Genomic DNA, 25,513 nt, shown 5'->3' with positions numbered 1-25,513 from the left:
AAATACCTATGAAGAAGAAATAAAATTCAAACATTGAAAAATATGTTTATTTATGTAAAAAGCAAAGTAAAGTTTTTTCTCAATACCAAACATATTGAGGCACTATTTTTCGTGCCTCTAAAGAACATGAAGGCTGGTTGGCGACTACAGATGTTGCAAAACTGACATGCTTGCTCGAGCGTTAAAATGGTTGCTCAACTAACGTTTTTCAGATCTTTTCCTAATGAGAAAGAATACTTACATTACTATCCATGTTGTACCTATTGCTGAGTTGTTACTGGAGTAGAACATGCACTACACAGTGATGGGTGCAAACATTGGACGCAGGATCAATACTTTATTTAAAGATAATGTTAAGTCATGAGTGGTGCTTTGTTTGTTTTCCTCCTGACTTTTGTTGCCTTGTAAACGTCACGTTAGAATCCCTATGAGCTGCTGGTGATTGTTATTTCTAGCAAGGTCCAGTGGCGTGTTCCCCTTGTTATTTCTTGCTCCCCTGTCAGATCCCGCCTCCAGCAGCGCAGCTGCCACTTCTGTGTGGCCATAGCACGCCGCAAAGTGCAGTGGCGTCCACCCACAGTCACCCCTGGTGTTGGGGTCCGCAGAACAAGCCACCAGCAGCCGCACCACAGCCGTGTGGCCTTTCCATGCAGCTAAGTGCAGAGGTGTGCTCTGCTTCCTGTTCCTGTCTTCCAGGCCTGCACCACACTCCACCAGATACTTCACTGCATCTACGTGTCCCTCCCTCGCTGCACAATGCAGGGCGGTCCCCATGTACTTGTCCCTCACTCCTAAGTCAGCACCTGCGGCGAGCAGAGTCCGTATCTCCTCCACTGACCCCTCCTCAGCTGCCTGGATCAGCCTCCTGCCTTTCTCCTCGACCGAAAGACTCCTGTACAGAACATTGAAGTTCTTACACTCTACTGTAAACACATAAATCAAATGAAGGTAATTGTCATAGCAATGAAACTGTATGAATACGCATCTGTCCAGTGAAAAATTAAAAAAGTAGCAGCATCCCATCTGCGATGTGGAATAGTCTGAAAGTCAATGTAAAAGATATGTATGTATATCAGTATGCTCTCATAAAGTTTTCATTCACGTACCATTACTACAATTCAACTCATGAGCGAGTCATCGCATTTTGCAATAATTCATTCTAGACACAAAGTTCCTTTGAAATCAGGATGTTACTGTTAACCACTTGTTGACCTCTGTAGAAACATATACTTAATACAGCTAACACTGGATCTCTGAACAGCAATATCTTCTGACACTTTAAAGGGAAAACACAAAACTAATCAAATCTACCGAGCGAGGTGGCGCAGTGGTTAGACACTGGATTCGCATTCGGAAGGACGGTGGTTCAATCCTGCATCTGGCCATCCTGATTTAGGTTTTCCGTGATTTCCCTAAATCACTCCAGGCAAATGCCGGGATGGTTCCTCTGAAAGGGCACGGCCGACTTCCTTTCCCATCCTTCCCTAATCCGATGAGACCGATGACCATGCTGTCTGGTCTCCTTCCCCAAACCAACCAACCAACCTAATCAAATCTCTAAGAATTTGATGGCAATGTCCTCAAATGGCAGCATAAAATTTCAGTCCAGTTAGTAAAATTCTGGGCATGCCATCACCAATTAGAGAAAATTAGAGCTTTGCAGGAAACAGTTTGTTGACATATTACAGATATAACAATGATATTAAGTCCATTAGACACACACACGCACGCACGCACAAGCATTGCACATGCTCTAACACTATTTGAAATAGATTATTGTGGCGGCCATGTCTAAATATTACATCAGAAAGACCTATAGCCTCACAGTAAATTAACAATTCAAGCACTTGTGTACATATTATATGTATTCCTATAACCCAATCTTAGCTTCCTGAACACACTGTACAATACATGCAGCTCATGTAAGAACTAAGAAATAGCACCAAAGTGTAGCACACATTCTGAGACACCGACAAACAGAGAGGAGAAGGAAATGTGTGGCCCACACAAAGTTGCTGTGTTACTGTTGTGTGGGCTGGTCTGATGTCTTGTGGGTACACAAGGAATAAACTGCTACACCCTGCTGCCCCTGTGCTTGCAGCACCTTGTGTACTGGATGGCTTGCACACACAAACAGACTGAGAACCATACCATTTTCCTTAGTGCCTGATATATTTCATTTGATGTGCATTAAAAGTTATATTGCTGGCAGTCAATAGAATAATGTGTTACCAAGACTGTTGGCATATTGCGTACACGTACTAAGGAAGTGGAAGCGAATAATGCAACACACAGACCTGTGGTAGTTTCCTCTACTGTGGCAGACACATGCCGTGGTAGTGTGAGAGGAGCACCAGTGGGAGAACTCCTCCATCATCACCATCAGGGAGGACTATGGTGGAGGATACAATCGAAAGTTTGAGTTTTATTCGAATCTGATGTGGCAACCGAGAGCTTTTCAGGCAAAGACCATCAGGGAGGACTATGGTGGAGGATACAATCGAAAGTTTGAGTTTTATTCGAATCTGATGTGGCAACCGAGAGCTTTTCAGGCAAAGACTGTCATGAAAAACTTCATAGCCAACGCCAGCCGTTGATTACACTGACTGGTATGTAACACTATTAAGTAGGCGTTTTTTTTTTTATATTAGGACATGCCGAGTTTTAATAGCCACCAATGCTATCACCACTTTTGTTGGCACTTTATGGGATGTTTGTGAAAGCTGGAACTGCTAGACTGTAGAATGCTGAAGTGTGCAGATGTCCGCTTGTCAGCTCTAAGGTGTCGTCTTCGTCGCTGAATGCATAGTGAGAGACGTTGATTTAAGACTGAGGTAACAGTGGTATACTTCCCTGCACCAAAAAGCTTCGACAGGTATGCGCTTACAGCATGGTAACACGAGAAATGCGAACTGTAAATATGTTGCTGCCCTCATTGATTCAAGTTCAACATACTAACATGTTCATGGTGCTGGTATAGATTGACATACTTACTTTTTATCTTCAACTTCCCTTTATCCAGCAGTATGCCATTTATAGCGATCTTATTGCCTATAGCACCAGCAGCTACAGTGACACGAAACACCTGAAGTATTCTCACTGTGAAGAGGTTATGGTGACCTGTAGGTCATGCAAAACAAATTCCAAACACGCTCCTGCCTAACTACAAACTACAGACACAGTCATGTCTGTTACTGTAGTGAGCAGCACATCTTTGTGACCACAGCAAGAATGTCACCTGCTGGGTGCATTGTTAACATAATCTTTGTTTGGAAACCAGATGCCAACATCTAACAATGTGTTGTACATACACAATGTAACAAATTAATTACTGCAAACAAATGGAACATGTTAAAGATGAAAACAATTTTTGAAGCTATCAAAAATTTGGCTCATACCTGATTTTTCGTAGCTAACTCATCTACTAATAAACACAATTCCATCCAGAGATCCAGTGAACCAGTCATGAGAATACAATGAAAGCTTTGTGAGCTATCAGCCAGTGGCTTTTGTAGCTGTCAACAGATGTATTTCACAGTGTGGACACATGTAAGGAAATTCAATGGCAAACATTGTAAACTTGAAAACACACACACACACACACACACACACACACACACACACACACACACACACAGAGAGAGAGAGAGAGAGAGAGAGAGAGAGAGAGCACTGGGCAACACAGATAAGCACATATTCTCATATTTACCTGATTTCTTCTGGTGGTTCAGCAAGCAGGCGACTCACTTCAATCAAATCTTCAGTGTGGCTACGCATCATGTCTGCCCAGCCCTGTGTAGCCATTACTCGGAAGTTGTGGTCTTTTATGAAGGCGACTGAAGCCGGAGTCAGGCTTGGGCAGCAGTGCCTCACTGCCAGGACAGCTGTGGCTGCCGCGTTCTCCACAGTCAGCTGCGTGGCCAGCTGCTGCTCACAAGCAGCCTTCAGGGCCGACAAGCCGTACTTATCAGCAACTGCCAGCATTTGTGGGGTCATGCTGGACAGCTGGGGGGCCTGGAGTGTGTACATGTATGACAGCAGCTGGCGCAAAACTGGGCCCTCCATATCCGTGATGCTGACTTCACCTGTGCTGGCCTCCAGTGTGTCGTGCTGGAACATGGCCGCGAAGACGGGGCTCCTGGCGGCCAGGACTGCCCTGTGTGCCACCAGACGCGTCTGCCCTGCCACCAGAATCACTATGGCGCCCTCACTCTCATCGAGGAGAGCACCCAGATCCACAGCTGCGGTCTCCTGAACTTTCTTGGTGGCCAACATGGTGGTTGATTCTGAAACATGTCACCACTGAGCAGCTCTTTGTCCTTACAACAGCACCCTCAACATTTGTATATGGTACAGAGACCTGTGTCAAGAAACAGTTCGGAAAAGCTACCCATAACAGATGAATTACAACACGAAGTTATCATTGGTATGTCAAACTACACAGGTGAACAGCTGGAAATCTTCGCCCCAATTTAGAAGATTTTCCACAATGTGTTCTCAGACAGACTGGAGATGTAGCTCCGTAAATTTGTAGCTACTGCACAGTCACCAAAATCGATGTCTAGCAAACTACTAAGAACGTCATAAATAGCTACAGTAAACGATGTATCTTACTAATCGCTCATCGTATTAAGGAATCTGTTTACACTGCTCTTAACAGCTATTTCTGTACGTTGTCTTGCATGACTTGGATCACACAGTCAGTTAACCAATCCGACTGTGACTCGTCAACACACTCGACACATTCCAAGAGGACGACACCCAACCACGAATAGGAAAAAATATTGAGCCAGAAATATAGAACACATCAGCCGTCCAACTAACATATCTGTTATCGTTTTGGAATTGATCTCCCCTTATCACAGCACTGGAGATAATACTGATAAAAGGATAGTTTTCATTGAGATTACTCCTCCATTGTGTAATTATTTTGTTTCAAACATCCAAAGCCTTTCTCTGCTCATGCTCACGTTCAATGCAATTAGTGTCAGCATACACTTTGTGGTGAACTACCCAGTGACTGATATTCCAACATGTAACCTGTATGCCCCACTACTAATTGATCTGGACACTCACTGGCGATTGCTGATAATTGGTTCACGCTCCCCCACTCCGAACTAACGACCAAATACACGGAATTCTTAAACAAAAATTTGAAACCTACTTGAAGAGGAAGTATTTTTTTCATTACTTTAAAACTTTTACGGCGAAATAATTACTATGTATCAGAATCATGTAATAGAAAATGAATATAAAGCCAAGGATAACAAATCTAATATTCGGTTGCTACTCACAGCAGCTGTATATGAGAAATGCTAAACATAATATCATGATCTCTCTGAATCTTATCTCGAAACAAAAGTTTGGGAAGTGAGGATCTTCTTGGATTTGATTTCAGTTCTTACCTATGAGATGACAGAAGGCGTGTTTAATTGGGATCTGTGTACTATCTCACTTTCCGAATAATCATCACAACTTTCCTTGTAAACTTGTTTGCATTCATTATAGATCCTCTTAGTGAGAACGTATTGATTTCGTTATTTGAGTTTTGTCTTAAATACCACCCTTTTCTCACGAACATAGAGGTAATGAGAACACACACACGCAAGTGTAGAGTTATCCCCTTTCCTATATCTTGTCGTTACCCTAAAGACGCAGAACTCCTCTCTACGATATATTCCGATTACTCCCTTGGTACAAAGCATTCTCGCGCTCGCGCGTGTGTACTTGCGTGTGTGTGTGTGTGTGTGTGTGTGTGTGTGTGTGTGTGATACTCCTCCCATATAGAGGATGTCCGTAATTAAATCTCCACTTTCAAAACGCCACTGCTCAGAATGGCGTCAGATTTGAACATCATATTATTGACACAGGGAAACACATGATGGAACAAAAAAAAAAAACCTAAACAACATTTTGCCAATAGATGATGCTGTAAAGCTCTTAAATTAAAATGGGGTCGGTTTCAAATCACAGGTCAGCTGCAATACGAAGTCTGCGGCTTAGGTAGCACATTACACCATCTGTAGTGTTCAATGTGCGCAACTGCACAAGTCTGGCAGTCTTAACAGATGTGGCAGTGTTACTTAGGCAAGCCCATCCACCGCGCCGAGATCGTAGCACATCGGATGGGAAAAACCGGTTTTTAATTGTGCTGGGGCCGAAACCCGCATAAAACGCAACGTGACATCTGTTTCTAACTGCCGTGAGACAAGCGCGAGGCACGTACAGTAAGCTGTCCACCGCTTTGTGCCACAAGTTGAAACTGAGAAACAGTGTGTTCCACAACAAATGGAAGTGCCTCGGGGGTCACGCTGACAATACGTCGTGCATGTGTGCCTCCAATTCAGTAAGGTTTGTAACTGAAGCACTGAGCGTGTCATCTTTCAGATAACCTCACAGCCAGAAGTCACATGGATCAAGATCAGGTGAGCTGGACGGCCAGGCTGATAATTCAACCATTTCCGAAATGGCTTTGAGCAACTGCTTCACTCGCTGTGCAATGTGTGAAGGAATGCCATCTTGCACAAAAATGATCCTATCCACAGACACACGTGCTATTAAAGGGTTGGAATGACGTTGGTGCGCGAAAGACTCTCACATCATCAACCAGTGACGGTAAAGGTAACAGGACCCACAGGACTCATCCCCTCGGGGAAATACGGCCTTGTGATAAACGATGCCGTCCACTGATTCCTTTGCAGAATGAAGTGATACCGTTTGATGGCCGTCCAGATTTTCTGTTGCCCATATTCTGCTTATTCACATGTCGTTTGAAATGGGCTTCGTCTGTCCACAGAGTTCCATAGCCACTCATTTTCCACTTCCATGAGAGCAAGAAATTCCAGATCGAAAATCGGTCTTGCTGGTAGGTCAGCAAGAAGCAGCTCCTGAACATAGGTAATTTTGTACGGATAGCAGTTCAGGATGTTTCGTAGGATTTTGAGCATTGCGTCACAGGCGTGGCCAATGTTGGAGTAACTCCCCATGCACTGCATTTTTGTGCACCACTGCTCGACCGCTCCTGCAATGCTGAGTTCTCATCTGTCAGAGATCGAATGAACTGCATCAGATTGGATGTAGAATGTACATACGAGCTATGTCTGCACTAGTGACAAGAAATGTTTCCAACCAGCGTTGGTCTGGGGGTGTTGGGAGTAAAAGCTGAGAGCGAGAAACCACGACGCACGAAAGTAGCAAAAGAGAGCTATGTATATGTGTTTATAACAGGATTAAGTCAGTTCCTCAAACATTATTTCCATATGTTGCATACATACATACACCCATCTGGGATCTAAGTTCTGATAGCTGCAGTTGATCAGAATTTCGAAGACTATTTCCATCTTGTACCATTAGAGTCTATGTCATAAATTCGGACAGCCCTAGTTGGATTATATTTGGAGTTATTAACTTACAAGAAAATATAAACAGATGTCATCGTTATGTGGTCATGGAGTAATATTTTGTAATAATCTGTGGACAGATAGCTGTACTTAAGATACGGCTAAACTCTGCACTCAAGTGCCGTTTGTAGATACTCTGGCTGGGTTTGGAAATCTGGGGAGGTAAGCAATAAGAACATACACTGATCAGCCAAGACATTATGACCATCGACCTACTATCTATATAAACGTTTCCAGGCTATACCAGCGTCACCTGATCGTCAGATACACACATGATGCATGTACGAGGGCAGTTCAATAAGTAATGCAACACATTTTTTTTCTGAAACAGGGGTTGTTTTATTCAGCATTGAAATACATCAGGTTATTCCCCAATCTTTTAGCTACACAACACTATTTTTCAACGTAATCTCCATTCAATGCTACGGCCTTACGCCACCTTGAAATGAGGGCCTGTATGCCTGCACGGTACCATTCCACTGGTCGATGTCGGAGCCAACGTCGTACTGCATCAATAACTTCTTCATCATCCGCGTAGTGCCTCCCACGGATTGCGTCCTTCATTGGGCCAAACATATGGAAATCCGACGGTGCGAGATCGGGGCTGTAGGGTGCATGAGGAAGAACAGTCCACTGAAGTTTTGTGAGCTCCTCTCGGGTGCGAAGACTTGTGTGAGGTCTTGCGTTGTCATGAAGAAGGAGAAGTTCGTTCAGATTTTTGTGCCTACGAACACGCTGAAGTCGTTTCTTCAATTTCTGAAAAGTAGCACAATACACTTCAGAGTTGATCGTTTGACCATGGGGAAGGAGATCTAACAGAATAACCCCTTCAGCGTCCCAGAAGACTGTAACCATGACTTTACCGGCTGAGGGTATCGCTTTAAACTTTTTCTTGGTAGGGGAGTGGGTGTGGCGCCACTCCATTGATTGCCGTTTTGTTTCAGGTTCGAAGTGATGAAACCATGTTTCATCGCCTGTAACAATCTTTGACAAGAAATTGTCACCCTCAGCCACATGACAAGCAAGCAATTCAGCACAGATGGTTCTCCTTTGCTCTTTATGGTGTTCGGTTAGACAACGAGGGACCCAGCGGGAACAAACCTTTGAATATCCCAACTGGTGAACAATTGTGACAGCACTACCAACAGAGATGTCAAGTTGAGCACTGAGTTGTTTTACGGTGATCCGTTGATCATCTCGAACGAGTGTGTTCGCACGCTCCGCCATTGCAGGAGTCACAGCTGTGCACGGCCGGCCCACACGCGGGAGATCAGACAGTCTTGCTTGACCTTGCGGCGATGATGACACACGCTTTGACCAACGACTCACCGTGCTTTTGTCCACTGCCAGATCACCGTAGACATTCTGCAAGCGCCTATGAATATCTGAGATGCCCTGGTTTTCCGCCAAAAGAAACTCGATCACTGCCCATTGTTTGCAACGCACATCTGTTACAGATGCCATTTTAACAGCTCCGTACAGCGCTGCCACCTGTCGGAAGTCAATGAAACTATACAAGAAGCGGGAATGTTTGAAAATATTCCACAAGAAATTTCCGGTTTTTTCAACCAAAATTGGCCGAGAAAAAAAATGTGTTGCATTACTTATTGAACTGCCCTCGTAGTATGAGTGAACATGCTGTCCATATATAGAATGAAGAAGGTGCACGATCTATCTGAGTTTGACCAAGGGCTGATTGCGATGGCTTGGTGGTTCAACGCGAGTATTTCGGAAACTGCACGACTTGTATTCTACGAGTGCTGTGATGAGTGTCTTCAGCACATGGCTAAAACAAGGTGAAATCAAGTCCAGACGTCGTGGGTTGGTTGGCCATCCCTCATTCGACGTGTTGTACGTCGTAGGCTTTGCCGACTGGTAAAATAGATCAGTCAACGAACTGTGGCAGAACTAACATCAGACTTTACCCCAGGGCAGAGTACACAAGTGTGTTAGAAGACACAGTGCACTGAACACTCCTAACGATTGTCCTCTGCAGCCGATGAGCGATGCATGTGCCAATGTTAACACCAACAACATCGGCAGCTACAACTGAAATGGGCATGTAACCGCTGACACTGGACATGGCACAGTGGCAGAGCACAGCATAGTCTGACGAATTCCTACACCTTCTTCATCATGCTGATGGGAGGGCGCGAATCCGTCATCTTCCAGGGGAACCACTCCTCGATACCTGTACTGCGGGACAGAGACAAGCTGGAGGCGGCTCCATTATGCTCTGCGGAAAATTCACATGGGCATCCATGGATCCAGTGGAGCTCGTGCAAGGCACCCTGACTGCCGAAGTGTATCGTATCGTACACTGGTTGCAGACCACATACACTCCATCACGACGATCATGTTTGCGTCGGCTGAGGCATTTTTCAACAAGATAATGTGACACATAACAAGGCCAAGAGTGCAATGGAGTGGTTCAAGGAACACAGTGACGAGTGCTAATTGATGTGACAGCCCCTAGCTCGCCAGATCTGATGCTGATCGAACACATCTGGGATGTGGATCTACATAACGTCAGAGCTCTCCGCCCCGTCCCCGGAATTTACGGGAATTCGGTGACTTGTGTACAGATGTGGTGCCAACTTCCTCCAGCGACCTACCAAGAACTCATTACTTCCATGCCATGACACATCACGGCTGTTATCCGTGGTAATGTTGGACATACCAGCTGTTAGGTAGGTGGTCATAATGTTCTAGCTGATAAGTATATACATTTTTATACATTTCCATAGACTCTTGAAAAATACGTAAAAGATTAAAATTTTGGAAAATATAGAAAAATCCAGACCCTAAATGGTAATACAGGATATCTGTACTCATACAGAGGGAGTATTTGAAATCTGAGGCATAAGCACTAGATTATAACAACAGAGGCATGACGTCACACATAAACTTAGAAAAAAAGACTGTGCATTCTAGAGAGATATTGTGTCAACCACCACATCCCACTAGTTCTGCGTCTGTGAGGACATTATAAGTCTAAAACAGAATGAGATGTTTAGGCAATACATAAATTGGACTAAGTATCACTTCAGATCCATGAACACAGAATTAAGAAAAGTTAATGGTTTAACTAATACACATACAGTACAACTACAACACAAGCTATGCTTTCTCATATAACGTTGCTCTTTTTTAGCGTGTCTTGCCCTTTACGATGTATCAAACACAAATGTGCCAGCAAATGTTTAAATAATGGTATAAATGGCTGGTCTTTGGGACCTGTAATTTTTCGAAATGGCTGCTTCTCAAACCCTTAAGTTTTGAATGAGAATCAAACGCTTCGAAATTTTACGAATTCATCACGCGTTCTCACATGTAACATAATTCATCTTGCGTGAAAGGAAACATACTTTGAAAGTAACGCTTCTCAAACCACCATTCACAATATTTTCCCGCAATCTGTTACAAACGTGAAGAGTTGCGACGTCACGCTCGTCGAAGGCGAAAGCAGTTTGTTGTTACGAAATAATGCACAGTCTTTGCCCTAAATCTTCGACACATTTTGCTGTAGGCAGATGCTTGTCTGTGTACTTTGTTTTGTTGTTGTAAACGGCGCATTTTGTTTGCAACTTGAGATTCATTTGGGTCTTCTTGTGTTGTTTATGGTTTATTGCTGCAGTATTATTCTGTGCTAGCGGTATAAAGCAAAATTACAAAAATTTAACTGAAATCTGCAAAAACTAAAATTATCAGAATTTTTAAAATTCCCGCCTTTCCCAGTTGCCCTGGATGTAATACTGTGCTCTCTACGCGTATTATTTACCATAGAAATGAGCGTACGGCAATGTGGGCCAGGAGTCCCCCATTCAGGGAAGTTCGGCCGCCGAGCGCAAGTACTTACTGCATCCGACGCCACATTGGGCGACTTGTGCGTCGGAGAGGGGGATGAAATGATGAGGAGGACAACACAAAACCCAGTCCGTGAGCGGAGAAAAATCTCCTGCCCCAGCCGGGAATCGAACCCGGCCCCATTGGTGGGGCATTCAGCCACCGCTGATCACTCAGCTAATGGGAGTGGATAGATATTTAGCATGAAAATCACTTACACAAAGTACCAAACAACGATACCGACTGTTGTATTCCAGACTGTATCTTGGTGAAATTCTATGTTGCTATGCTGGATGGCTGTCTAGTCTTCGTAAGAAAATTACATTTCAAATGCAGTACGGAATGCATCTGCTGTAGTTTCAATGGAACATTTGTTCGATAGTAGGACCGAATGGGTGAGTGGCTATTTGCTACACGGAAATCTATTCGTCAGCGAAGTTGCTTGGGTTTGACAATTGCTATGGAACGAATTTGATGATAATGATACTAGGGAATGTGTTATTGTTTGAAGTTACGCATTCGCAAGTATGGCGGGCAAAAGCACCACCGTCCCATAGGGTTTTGCTCGTGTTAAGAACATGAAAAACTCGGTGAGACTCATTGTCTCAATGAGGCTAAATCTCAAAATGCAAAGAATATCTATACGTCTCTCCTAACCAGGGAGTTAGCTGACTGTCTTGCTGGCAAAAATGTAGATACCTAAAGTAGTGTGGACTGACAAGACAGCCAGTCCACAGCGACGGGTAACCGAAAGGCATGCGTTTAAACTCACGCAGGCTGGCGTGAGGTCTGACACAGGATACGTAATGAATGCTATAAAGAAAAGTACGTAGCTGCTGGAATACTTAACTTTAATCCACAATTGGTGACATTGGTCTTGTTACTGTACATGCTTCATTAGATACATAGCAAAGGATAAATGGCTCTTTGCTAGGTCGTAGCAATTGACTTAGCTGAAGGCTATGCTATCGTCTCGGCAAATGAGAGCGTAATTCTCAGTGAACCATGGCTAGCAACGTCGGCTGTACAACTGGGGCGAGTGCCAGTACGTCTCAATAGACCTGCCGTGTGGCGGCGCTCGGTCTGGATTCACTGATAGTGGCGACACGCGGGTCCGTCGATACTAGCGGACCGCGGCCGATTTAAAAGGCTACCACCTAGCAAGTGTGGTGTCCGGCGGTGACACCACATAAAGGATTCAATCTGTCAGTGAGACTTAAGCCATTACTTGTTAAATTATACACTGAAGCGCCAAAGTAACTGGTACAGGCATGTGTATTCAAATACAGAGATACGTAAACAGGCAGAATACGGCGCAGCAGTCGGCAACGCCTGTATAAGACAACCAGTGTCTGGCGTTTTTGTTCGATCGGCTACTGCTGCTACAACAGCAGGTTATCAAGATTTAAGCGAGTTTGAACATGGAGTTATAGTCGGCGCACGAGTGATCGGACATAGCGTCTCCGAGGTAGCGATGAAGTGGGGATTTTCCCGCACGACCATTTCACGAGCGTACCGTGAATAACAGGAATCCGGCAAAACATCAGGTCTCCAACATCGCTGCGGCCGGAAAAGGACCTGCAAGATCGGGACCAACGACGACTGAAGAGAATCGTCCAACGTGACGGAAATGCAACCGTGCCGCAGATTGCTGCAGATTTCAATGCTGGGCCATGAAAACGTGACGGAGTACGAACCATTCAGCGAAACATTATCGATACGGGCTTTCGCAATCGAGGGCCCACTACTGTACCCTTGATGACTGCACGACACAATGCTTTACGCCTCGCCTGGGCCCGTCGACACCGGCGCTGGACTGTTGATGGCTGGGAACATGTTGTCTGGGCGGACGGGTCTCGTCTGAAATTGTATCGCGCGAATTGACGTGTGCGGGTGTGGAGACAACGTCATGATTCCTTGGACCCTGCATGTCAGCAGGGGCGTGTTCAAGCTGGTGGAGGATGTTTAATGGTGATTGGCGTGTGCAGTTGGAGTGATATGGGAACCCTGATACGTCTAGATACGACTCTGACAGGTGACATATACGTAAGCATCCTGGCTGATCACCCGCATCCATTCAAGCACCTTGTGCATTCCGACGGACTTGGGCAATTCCAGCAGGACAATGCGACACCACCCACGCCCAGAATTGCTACAGAGTGGCTCCAGGAACACTCTTCTGAGGCTAAACACTTCCGCCGGCCATCAAACTCACCATAGCTGAACGCTACCGAACGTATCGGGCATGCTTTGGAACGTGCCCTTCAGAAGAGATCTTCAGCGCCTCGTACTCTTATGGATTTATGGAGAGCACTGCAGAATTCATTGTGTCAATTCCCTCCAGCATTACTTCAGACATTAGTCGAGTCCATGCTACGTCGTGTCGCGGCACTTCTGCGTGCTCGCGGGGTCATTACACGATATTAGGCGGGTGTACCAGTTTCTTTGGCTCTTCAGTGTCAATATGCAGTTCTGCCAGTTGTCTACTGCGAAGAAATAAAACTCTGTAAGTTGATCACGTGATCATGAGTTCCAAAATTAGAATAAATGTTGGCACTACTGTGATTAGTCGGTACTTAATCTTCTCGATTTACAACATAAAACATTAAAAGTGGCCATGTGTTACAGTTTCACCACGACATCCTAATCTCAATATGCAGTCTTAAAATACCCACAACACACATCATGATGGGTCTAATCTATAATTAATTATTATTTGCCTTACACATTTCTGGAAATGATTTCGATTTTTCGTGGTGTGTTACCTGAAAGAGACATCACGATATGAGAGTTGTTCATCAGCATGCGAAAATTATCAGTTTGTGTTAACAGATGTGAGGTATAACTTTTCGTGAGAAATTTCTTGTGACTATCACGGAAGTCTATTTTACTGCAGAGATGGGAAACCTGATCAGGGTTTACATATGCATGTGTGTGAAGAACAATCACACTGAATCAAGAAGCAGACAAATGTTCGCTAATTCTGCACACGTCTTCGTGTTCTTTTTAATGCTGGTCTGAGCCCTGGGTCGCTGTATCCTTACTGATCCTGATCATTACGACTCTTCTAACCTTTTAGAACACATCTACTCCAGAGGGCACTTTGTGCTGCATAGTAGATGGTACGTCATGACACTCAGAAGTAGAGCATCCATGTTGTATGTCACTGTATGAGCCCTAGATTTTCTCTTGTCTTTATGGGACTTACACATAATTTACATCATCGACCCCTAAATTGTCTCGAATGAAACGTCACCTTCCCTCCAGGGATTCTAAGGCATCTTTATAATACTCGCAAGTTAATCTATTCTCCTGGTAAAAGATCTCTGATGCAGCGTTGTGCGGTTTCAAATCAAATGGTTGAAATGGCTCTGAGCACTATGGAACTTAACATCTGAGGTCATCAGTCCCCTAGAACTTAGAACTACGTAAAGCTAGCTAACCTAAGGACATCACACACATCCATGCACGAGGCAGGATTCGAACCTGCGACCGTAGCAGTCACGCGGTACCGGACTGAAGCGCCTAGAACCGCTCGGCCAGTTGTGTGGTTTCATCTAGAGTACACCGTCTATAGCCATTAGTGTGCATTTTCACATTTCTGCAAGCGACACAAGATTTACTCCTACCAAAATGCATGTTACAGAGGGATGTCAGGAAGCTTACGAATCACAAACAAATTAAGTGTAAAGGGAGCTGGTGTCATGAGCGCCCAGAAAATGGATTTTTTTATTTAATAAAATTATGCGATTCTTCCTTATTGTAAAATATTCATGCTTTGCGTGTATTACCTCACTACTGTGGTGTTTAAATGTCCTTCTAAAGCATAATATGTAGCTCTTGAATGCCTGTCACGCTACCATCAAACAAAATCTTGCCTGCAGTGTCTTGTTACTTCACTTTGGCGCCGCTATTTCCATAGCAAGTCATTTGTATAATATCCTTAAAGAAATTATGGACAGTATTATGATCAGGGATTTATTACAATCGATCTTTCTGTTAATACAATTAGATTACTTACGTTTTTCGTGAGTTCGTGTTGTAAAGTTGTTGTGACTGCGTATTTCAACGATTTGACATCATAAAGCACCAAAACCGAATAAGTTTAATTACAGTCGTAAGTTTTACTGTAATCAGTACAAACATTTTGATGGACACTGTAAAAATGAAAAACCTGTTACGCTGCAGGAAAGTGGGTTTAGGCCTTAAAGTCCGGCAGGCTGTAGTTCAAAAATAAGTTGAAACATATTATAGAGAATTTATTAACAAAATGTTGGTGCTTTAAACAGTGAAAGCAACGGCTACATTTATTAGTAAGTGCATCCTTTCACAATTGCATTTGTCTGTTGCTAATGTAAATACTGTACTAGTGAAAAATATCTCACATTTAATGAAGACGTAAGTAAGAACGAATTCTATCCAGCAGACCTGTAGTGGGATGTCAAGTCTGTAAAGAAACGAAATGTACATGCTGATTACAATTAAAGTTAAACTTTCGAAACGCTGCAGAAATAGCACCACTGGTCACAATGACATCAAATTGCAACGGAATATTATCGGAGAAGGGGGAAAATACGTGGCAGAAGAAAAATAAATAGTTGCAAAACGTAGCAATAGACGGCGCTGTAAACATAATTTAATGGTGCTCGACTACAAATGACAAATGAGTCATATGACAATGCCTGAGGTGTACGTTTGACGTTAAATAAACTGTACTATTCATTGTGCATGGGTGTACAGGTGTTATACTGTTTCTTAAGTAAGTCCATCCACAGCGGCAAGGTCATATCACATGGTATGGGAAAAATCAGTTTTTTATTGTCCTGAAGCCAACAACCGCATAAAAAGCATCACTCACATCGGTTTTCTACACTCCTGGAAATGGAAAAAAAGAACACATTGACACCGGTGTGTCAGACCCACCATACTTGCTCCGGACACTGCGAGAGGGCTGTACAAGCAATGATCACACGCACGGCACAGCGGACACACCAGGAACCGCGGTGTTGGCCGTCGAATGGCGCTAGCTGCGCAGCATTTGTGCACCGCCGCCGTCAGTGTCAGCCAGTTTGCCCTGGCATACGGAGCTCCATCGCAGTCTTTAACACTGGTAGCATGCCGCGACAGCGTGGACGTGAACCGTATGTGCAGTTGACGGACTTTGAGCGAGGGCTTATAGTGGGCATGCGGGAGGCCGGGTGGACGTACCGCCGAATTGCTCAACACGTGGGGCGTGAGGTCTCCACAGTACATCGATGTTGTCGCCAGTGGTCGGCGGAAGGTGCACGTGCCCGTCGACCTCGGACCGGACCGCAGCGACGCACGGATGCACGCCAAGACCGTAGGATCCTACGCAGTGCCGTAGGGGACCGCACCGCCACTTCCCAGCAAATTAGGGACACTGTTGCTCCTGGGGTATCGGCGAGGACCATTCGCAACCGCCTCCATGAAGCTGGGCTACGGTCCCGCACACCGTTAGGCCGTCTTCCGCTCACGCCCCAACATCGTGCAGCCCGCCTCCAGTGGTGTCGCGACAGGCGTGAATGGACGGACGAATGGAGACGTGTCGTCTTCAGCGATGAGAGTCGCTTCTGCCTTGGTGCCAATGATGGTCGTATGCGTGTTTGGCGCCGTGCAGGTGAGCGCCACAATCAGGACTGCATACGACCGAGGCACACAGGGCCAACACCCGGCATCATGGTGTGGGGAGCGATCTCCTACACTGGCCGTACACCACTGGTGATCGTCGAGGGGACACTGAATAGTGCACGGTACATCCAAACCGTCATCGAACCCATCGTTCTACCATTCCTAGAGCGGCAAGGGAACTTGCTGTTCCAACAGGACAATGCACGTCCGCATGTATCCCGTGCCACCCAACGTGCTCTAGAAGGTGTAAGTCAACTACCCTGGCCAGCAAGATCTCAGGATCTGTCCCCCATTGAGCATGTTTGGGACTGGATGAAGCGTCGTCTCACGCGGTCTGCACGTCCAGCACGAACGCTGGTCCAACTGAGGCGCCAGGTGGAAATGGCATGGCAAGCCGTTCCACAGGACTACATCCAGTATCTCTACGATCGTCTCCATGGGAGAATAGCAGCCTGCATTGCTGCGAAAGGTGGATATACACTGTACTAGTGCCGACACTGTGCATGCTCTGTTGCCTGTGTCTATGTGCCTGTGGTTCTGTCAGTGTGATCATGTGATGTATCTGACCCCAGGAATGTGTCAATAAAGTTTCCCCTTCCTGGGACAATGAATTCACGGTGTTCTTATTTCAATTTCCAGGAGTGTATTTTCCCGAGGCCAAAACCCGCATAAAAAGCATCAATCAAAATCAAATCGGATTATTAATTTCCGTCTGACTGGCGCCGAACATGTTCAATATGCTGTCCACCGTTTACGGCAAAAAGTTGAAATCGAGAAACAGCATGTTCCACAACTGATCAAAGTGTTTCCGGGGTCACTTTCAGAATGTGTTGCGCAATGCGTGCCTTCAGCGCAGCTAAGTTTGCAATCGGAACAGTGAACAGAACATCTTTCAGATAGCCCCACGGCCAGAAGTCTCACGGATTGAGATCAGGTGATCGGGACGGCCAGGATGTAGGCAAATGGCGGCTGATAATTCTAGCATTTCCGAAATGGCGCTTCAGCAGCTGCTTAACTGGATTTGTAATGCGCGGAGGAGCGCCATCTTGCATAAAAATGATCCCATCCACACATCCAGGCTGTTGGAGTGCTGGAATGACGTGGTTGCGCCAAAGACACACATAGCGCTTACCAGGTACGGGCAACAGGACCGAAAGCACCTGTGTCTTCGAAAAAATTATGGCCCTATGATAAATGATGCCATAAACCCGCACCACACAGTGACCTTTTCATGATGAATGGTACTGGTTAATTTGCGTGTGGAAACAACTAGTGTACATGGATAATTTTGAATAGCTAGTAAAGAAGGATGTTTCGTAGAATTTTACCCGCCGTGCTCACGGGTGTGTCGAATGTTCGGGCAGTTCTCCGTGCACCACACGTTTGCCCACCACCACTCGTCTCCCCCTCCACTGCAGTGGCCACTGCTTCCACTGACGTCGAATCAACTCGTTTCCTCCCTCTACCAGGTTGTACACCAAAAGAACCCGTCTTTTCGAATTTCCGAGTAATTTTCTCCAGACCCACGGCAGTCATCGCACCGACGCCTTTTTTCAAACCCTTAAGTGTCCGGAACTTCTGCAGAGCGACGCGTGCACAGTCATCATTCTTGTAATACAGCTTTACAAGCAGAGCTCGATCCTGCTTTGAGACAGTCACGGCGAACGTCGCAGACGCGAAAGGAGGAAAAGCCGTGTACCCGGCGTGTTTATACCAACTTCAGTGGGTCGTGCGCTTAACAGGTGTTTTCATTTACGTATTCTTACAGCGCCACCATTTTTTTTTTATTCTGCCATACGTTTAACTTTAATTATAATCACCCTGTACAATGACATCTCCTGTAAAAAGCATAAAATGTAGGGAGGCAGATATTCGCTTTGCACGTGACATGAGGTGTATTCGGAAGGGAAGAAGCAGCCCAGATATTGTGTGCTATGATGGATCTCCCACTGCGACCTGTCAGGTCCGGAAGGTATTACAAGTGTTTCTACAATGGCCTAACAACGTGAAGTTTCTAGGTCAGGACAGCGAAATAAACTGCAGGTATTAGTCAGTATGCTGATACTGTTGCTGCACTGGACGGTTCATGGCAGAAGTGACGCCACACATTGCTGACTGAAGCTATCACAGCTACCTCTGTAGATATGAGCAACGTGCTGAACTACGAATGTTTGACAAAACATTGCCAAGATTAAGTCAGTAAGGCAGACTAACACAAATGTGACAAAAACTTTGAAGGTTTCAGTGATGTTATGAATAGTATGGAGGTAGTCTCTATTTTTAGTAGGTCAGTTGCTAGATGCTGTGTGCAATACATTCACTACTGTGGAATCTGTGACTTTGTTGTGACTGCTAAGCCATATGCTGAAACTGAAATTTAAAAAATGGAATGTGTAGCGTATGTGCTAAAGAGAAGAACACGATAGAAAAAAACTTTTCTATTGGCATAGCTGTTGGTGGACAAGGCTGACAACAAATCGAAGATAGAAAACCTTACACATTATTATGGTCTGTTCATCAGGAGAAACAGTGATAATGTCAGTGAGATGAGAAAAACAAAAGAAAATGGACAAAAACAGGCACATGCACACCTCATGCCAGAAACTGTTACTGTGGAACTAATGCCAATATACAGAGATCTTTCAGATTCTAAACCCCTGGAAAAATATTTACATGGCAAAACACAAAAACAGAATGAAAGCTCCAATAGCTGCAATTTGGGAATGCTTGCCTAAAACTGTCTTTTTTTCTTTTTTGTAGGTCACCCATTCATGATGGTCTGATTGTCATAATATGTTTTAATAATGAAGTAACAAGCAGATTACATAGCATGAATGGACTAGGTGTCAAATAGTGAGTGGGCTCCATGAACGGACAGGCAATTTGTAGCTGAAGCTGAAAAAACTCCTGAAACAATAACAAAGAAGGCCAGAATAAAGAAGATGACTGCAGGACAAAAAGCTTTGCGACTCGCCTGGACCCGTCAACACCGACATTGGACTGTTGATGACTGGAAACATGTTGTTGCCTGCTTGTACGAGTCTCGTTTCAAATTGTATCGAGCGGGTGGACGTGTACAGGTATGCACACAATGTCATGAATCCATAGACCCTGCATGTCAGTGGGGGACTGTTAAAGCTGGTGGAGGCTCTGTGATGGTGTGAGGCATGTGGAGTTGGAGTGATATGGGACCCCTGATACGTCTATATACGACTGTGACATGTGTGCATAAGCATCATGTCTGATCAACTGCATCCATTTACGTCCACTGTGCATTCCGACGGACTTGGACTATTTCAGCACGACAATGCGACAAGCCACACGTCCAGAAATGCTACAAAGTGAATCCGGGAACACTCTTCTGAGTTTAAACACTTGCGCTGCCCACCAAATTCCCCAGACATGAACATTATTGAGCATATCTGGGATGCCTTGCAACGTGCTGTTCTCCACACCTTCGTATTCTTACGGATTTATGGACAGCCCTGCAGGATTCATGGTGTCATTTGCCTCCACCACTACTTCAGACATTAGTCGAGTCCATGCCACGTAGTATTGCGGCACGTTGCGTGCTCGTGGGGGCCCTACAGGCTATTAGGCAGGTATACCAGTTTCTTTAGTGCTTCAATGCATATTCTTTTCGTCCGTGGCATATGAAAGAGTTCGTAGAGGTTTTCAATAACTTAACGGTATGCGGAACGTGATGGAAGAGTAACGATATAACATCGCAGCTGATGTTAACTGGAAGTTATGCCTTTTCTTTACTGTAGGGTATGTGAACTTGGAAAGTTACTTCGTTCATAAATGTGTAATATTATGCATCCACGTGAACTGGGCTGTGGGTAGGAGAGAGATTAAAGTGTTGTCAAGAATTAGCGTGGAACTTACTGAAAAACGTTGTGCTATTTTCTCTATACGCCTTTGTTAAAAATTTGTACAAAATTTTGGATATGACAGGACGCGAATCATTCCCACAGTTTCCTTCTGCTCTGTAACTCAACACTTATAACCCCTACATCACAATGAACTACTGCAAGCGCAGCCTCCGTACCGTAACTTAAATGTAATGAAGGCTTTACCTGCCCACACGTCATTACATGTCGTTTATTTATAACAAATTGTACCAAAAATGACGTTTTTTTTTTGCAAAGCTTCGATGTGCTGTTGCCTTGAAACGGCATACTTTCATAATACGCAGGCGAGACTAACTTCCCACCCCCATGTGTTGAGATTTCGCCCCTCCCCTTTCCCCCGCCGCCAACAGAGCTGACTGCCCATGACTTTTAATGGAAGTATACACGAACACAAATTCACAAAATTATCTAGTCAAACTATTCCAAAATATAAGCAACCGTTTGTCAAAGATGAGGAAAACATTATTCTACCTGACAATTTCATGTAGCGTACACAGTTACTACCTATGCCACAGTATTTTCTTACGAGGGACGGTCCGAAAAGTTTCTAGCCCGAGAAGGTTACCGTAATGTCTCGCACAAACAACGTCACCTACTTTTATGGTGGCCTTTTGTGGATGTGCAAGTCAAATTTCGCGGCTCCGGCTTCGTTAGTTTTGCCGCTAGGATACGTTGTATACCGTAGTGTAAGCTAAATGGCAGATAACGAGACACTCAAGAAACGTGCTGTGTTTGAATATCTTCATTTGAAGTGAATGACGCCCAAGAAAATTTAGCAGGACATGCGGAATACACTTAAGAAGGAGAGTGCTCCGTCTTATGCGACAGTGAAAAACTGGGTGTCCGACTTCAGACGTGGATGAACGAGTGTGGCAGACGCGCCAAGGAGCGGAAGGCGTGTCAGCGTTGCCACTGATGAAACAGTGGCTGCAGTTCACGATGCGATGTTGCAGGATCGTCGAGCAGCATCGCAGCACACTGAAGCCACATTCGGAACCTCCCACGGGCGTGCGCTTGACATTGTTGTGAATGTTTCGGGAATGCGGGAAGTTTCATCTCGGTGGGTCCCAAAAGACTTGAATGCAAATCAGAAACAGGAGCGTGTGCAGTTTTGTGAAGAAATCGTCCGCCAATCTGAAGCGGATGAAGAGAGGTTTCTTGCATGTATGTGACAATGGACGAAACGTGGGTACACCACTTTGATCCTCAGACAAAACAACACTCACAACAATGGTAACATCCTTCGTCCCCTACCCTCAAAAAAATCTCTGGTGGAAATACCAGGCGCTAAGGTGTTGATATTGGTCTTCTGGGATGCAGAAGGGCTAATTATGGAGGATTGCTTGCAAAAGGGCGTTAACTATCAATGAATCATACTATCGCACCCTCCTGCGCCGTTTGAGAGAACAGATAAAGATAAAAAAAGGCGGGGACAATTGGCGAGCGGAGAGCTTTTGCATCAGGACAACGGACAAGCGCACAAGGCCCTCGCAACACTGGAAACTCTGCGTGACTGCCGGCTCGAACTGCTACGTCATCCACCATATTCTCCGGATTTGGCTCCATGACAAGTTTTTCTTTTCCCAAACATAAAAAATGACCTGAAAGGACGGAAATTTCACAATAATGATGCAGTGATCGATATTATGAACGCTTGGTTAGACTCTAAATCGAAGACCTTTTATTTTAATGGTTTGCAGAAGTTATCTGAGCATGGCTTCTAAGTGTATTAGTGTACACGGGTATCATATTGAAAAATAAATTGGTATTATGAAATTTCTGCCATTGTTTATTTGTTAGAGTAAAAACTTTTCGACCCCCTAGTAATTATTGTGAAACATTATTTTCAAACAGTATGAGACATGAAATGCACTCTAATAAACATATTTTTGTATTCCGATCCAAAAAATCGCAATTCAAATGAGTGAATCAAAGTCTTGCTGATCATGTATATTGTGTGAAAATGAAACCGAAAGATGTAGCACAAAATTATTGTTGACCAGGAGCATGTTGCAAAAATAAAAAATAAAATAAAAAAATAGAAACAGCTAATACCAACTACGCTACAGTGTGTGACGGAGAGTACTTGTGACATCAAGGCCATTGTTTTTCTCTGCCGTCGTGTCAGCCTCGCTGCTGCTATTTCCCACCCTTCTGCCCACAGTACTTTTCCGCCAGTGTGGCCGCACTGCGTCACCTGCTCCGGGAAGCCCCGGCCTCCAGCGACCCTGTGTTGCTCGCAATAGATGCAGTTACCTTCACTGCCTGCTGCCGATAAAGTGTTGTTTCGCAACGGCAACTTATTTCCTCACAGCTTCCAGAGCAAGTGCCTCCTATAGCGACCACCACAGGAACTTTGGGGTTATCAGATGTCTGTGCCCTGAACGAGGCTTCAACGTTGACCCTCTACTTTCACCACCTGAGCTATCTGTGGAGAGCCTTATGACAGCCAGAAACACATATAGACGTCGAGTGTTCACGTATCGTATGCTTCAAAAATATAAAGTGTCTGGAAGATTTTCAATTGCATAAACTACACTGCCAAGTTCAACATTCATCCTCATTACGGTGAAAAAGTATGGACTTATTTATAAGGAAGATACTCAAGCTTCACACCAAACATACCTATGTTAAAGTGAAAGAGTCACAATTTATGTTGAAATAACTTTTCCCACTAAAGAAACTGTTAGGTGCGCGACAAATTTTATAGACATCCCCACGATAAAAACGTAACATTCACACTGCAGGTTCATTGAAATCGGAAGCGGTTTTCTACACGGTGACTCGGGGGGGGGGGGGGGGGGGGGGGGGGAGGAGGTACGTGGTTCCAGGAGTGATAGTATTGCTTATGTTGAACATGAAACTTCATATCGATGTACACCCTATTCTGAATGGTTTCAGAGATAGAAACGTTTAATGGTCATTGTTGGTTTTCTCGTGAATAATTCAGTATATTGCGATTGTTCTGAAAGCACCAAAATAGTGCAGAGGAATTCGAGACGCACAGTTTCACATGGGGAATATCTGGTCTATTAAGTCGGGAAACTGTCGAAACTGGTCTACAAGAAATACCTAAACTACGGTGCATGTACGTCACGTGACAGCGTTATATTCTCTTGGTCTCATCAGGCCAAGTATTAGATCAAGAGAAAACGAATAGGAACTTTCTTATAGCAAATTTAGTGTCGCTTTTAATTTTGTACTGTGACACGTTTTGGCTAAAGGCTATGGTTTTCGAGTTATTCAAGAAAACTGTACGAAACTAACATTTAATCTGTTCTATCTTGAAAACCATTGGGAATACTAACTAAACAACTTGCACAATAACACAAAATTTGCAATACAGACAGAACAAAACGAATCATTAAACTTTTTAGACCTAAAATTGAGCAACAACAGCTACCACCAATTTCAAATATATAGAGGAGCTAACCTACTACGACTGACATCATAAACGAAAATTCCTGACACCCAAATTCGCATAAATACCCAAATTTCAAAACAATGATTAAAATTCTGTTAAAGTTAGCTTTCGATGGTAACGAGATACAAAAGAAAAAGAAAGTCTGCAATACTTGAAACAATGAAATGACTTCAACCCCAAAATAGTTCTAAAGTTACATGAACAGCACGCAAAACCATAAAGCAGGTGGGAAAAGTAAGGAAATAACAATATAATGAGACGAAAGAAAATCACAAACTTATGCTACCTGTTACAACACCATATGTAGGCCAAATACCAGAAAATGAAACAAAACAAAATCAGCATTTCTTACTAATAACTTCAAGGCTCAAATACGATAAGAAATAGTATCTCGATATTCTACTTGTATTTAAAAAGTCAAGATTATAAGCCAGAAAGTATGTGTCCTTAAAATTCTACACAAAGTACCTGAATGACAACCTATGAACATTTTGGAGAAAATGGAAATTTACACTCATACAGAAAAATATCCAGAGTACATCCCCAACTATCACAGAATTTTAATATGAAAAATATTTCTAAAATTTTATTCCTGCTGTAAAAGAAAAAGGGTGAATTATCGTGATAAACACAAAATATCAATACTTGTAGGCGCAAATACCTCAAAATACAGTCTCTGAAAAATTAAGTGTGATCACAGACTTCTGGAAAAATATAAATTCCTTTGCAAACATATAGCATCGCTGGAGGATGAAGCAAATGAAAAGCAAACATATAAATGATATGATCAGATCATAAAAAGGCAATCGACATTTACGCTGCAAGAAGCCGCAAGGGGCACGTGATGCTAGCTAAAATCTCAGCATAAGGTGGCCTATTTAGGCGTGGACAGACGTAAGGTACAATGTTATACCTATTACACCATCTTCACAGGTAAAGTTCGTAATGGAAAGTCGCCGAAACGAGGTCCTCGTGCAAATTTATCATTGCGAGTAAATAAATAACGCGGCAGTAAAAATGTTGTACTTAAAATAAGTCATTCTATCATTTCCATTGCGTCTCTTCTCTTCTGAAAAAACTGGGTGACAAGAGCTAAGGAACTGCAATGATACATTCCTATGAAATCAGCCGAGTAATACTTTTGTTTCGGAGGAAGTTCCATTCTTGTTCGCCAAACGTTTGCGACACGAAAACATTACTATGCTCGTTTCCCTACCTGCCGTTTCCGCACACACTCTCGCCCGTCCTGCTGTAGGAAAAGAACTGAGCGTCGCTCGCTG

The 25,513-nt window shown here is 44.1% G+C and overlaps 1 protein-coding gene across 1 annotated transcript; it reads right to left on the bottom strand.

The window, feature by feature from the left end:
- Window positions 1-317: 317 nt before the first annotated feature.
- LOC124554109 (ankyrin-1-like) lies at window positions 318-25,513 on the bottom strand. The gene is made up of 3 exons (XM_047128175.1): window positions 25,450-25,513; window positions 3,710-4,286; window positions 318-892 (listed from the first exon to the last, which is right to left on the bottom strand). The coding sequence occupies exons 2-3, from the start codon at window positions 4,273-4,275 to the stop codon at window positions 412-414; spliced, it is 1,047 nt and encodes a 348-aa protein (XP_046984131.1). The 5' UTR covers window positions 4,276-4,286; window positions 25,450-25,513; the 3' UTR covers window positions 318-411.

Source organism: Schistocerca americana, chromosome 11, assembly GCF_021461395.2.
Source record: "Schistocerca americana isolate TAMUIC-IGC-003095 chromosome 11, iqSchAmer2.1, whole genome shotgun sequence".
NCBI lineage: Eukaryota > Metazoa > Arthropoda > Insecta > Orthoptera > Acrididae > Schistocerca > Schistocerca americana.
This window is presented reverse-complemented; position numbering and strand designations above follow the sequence as displayed.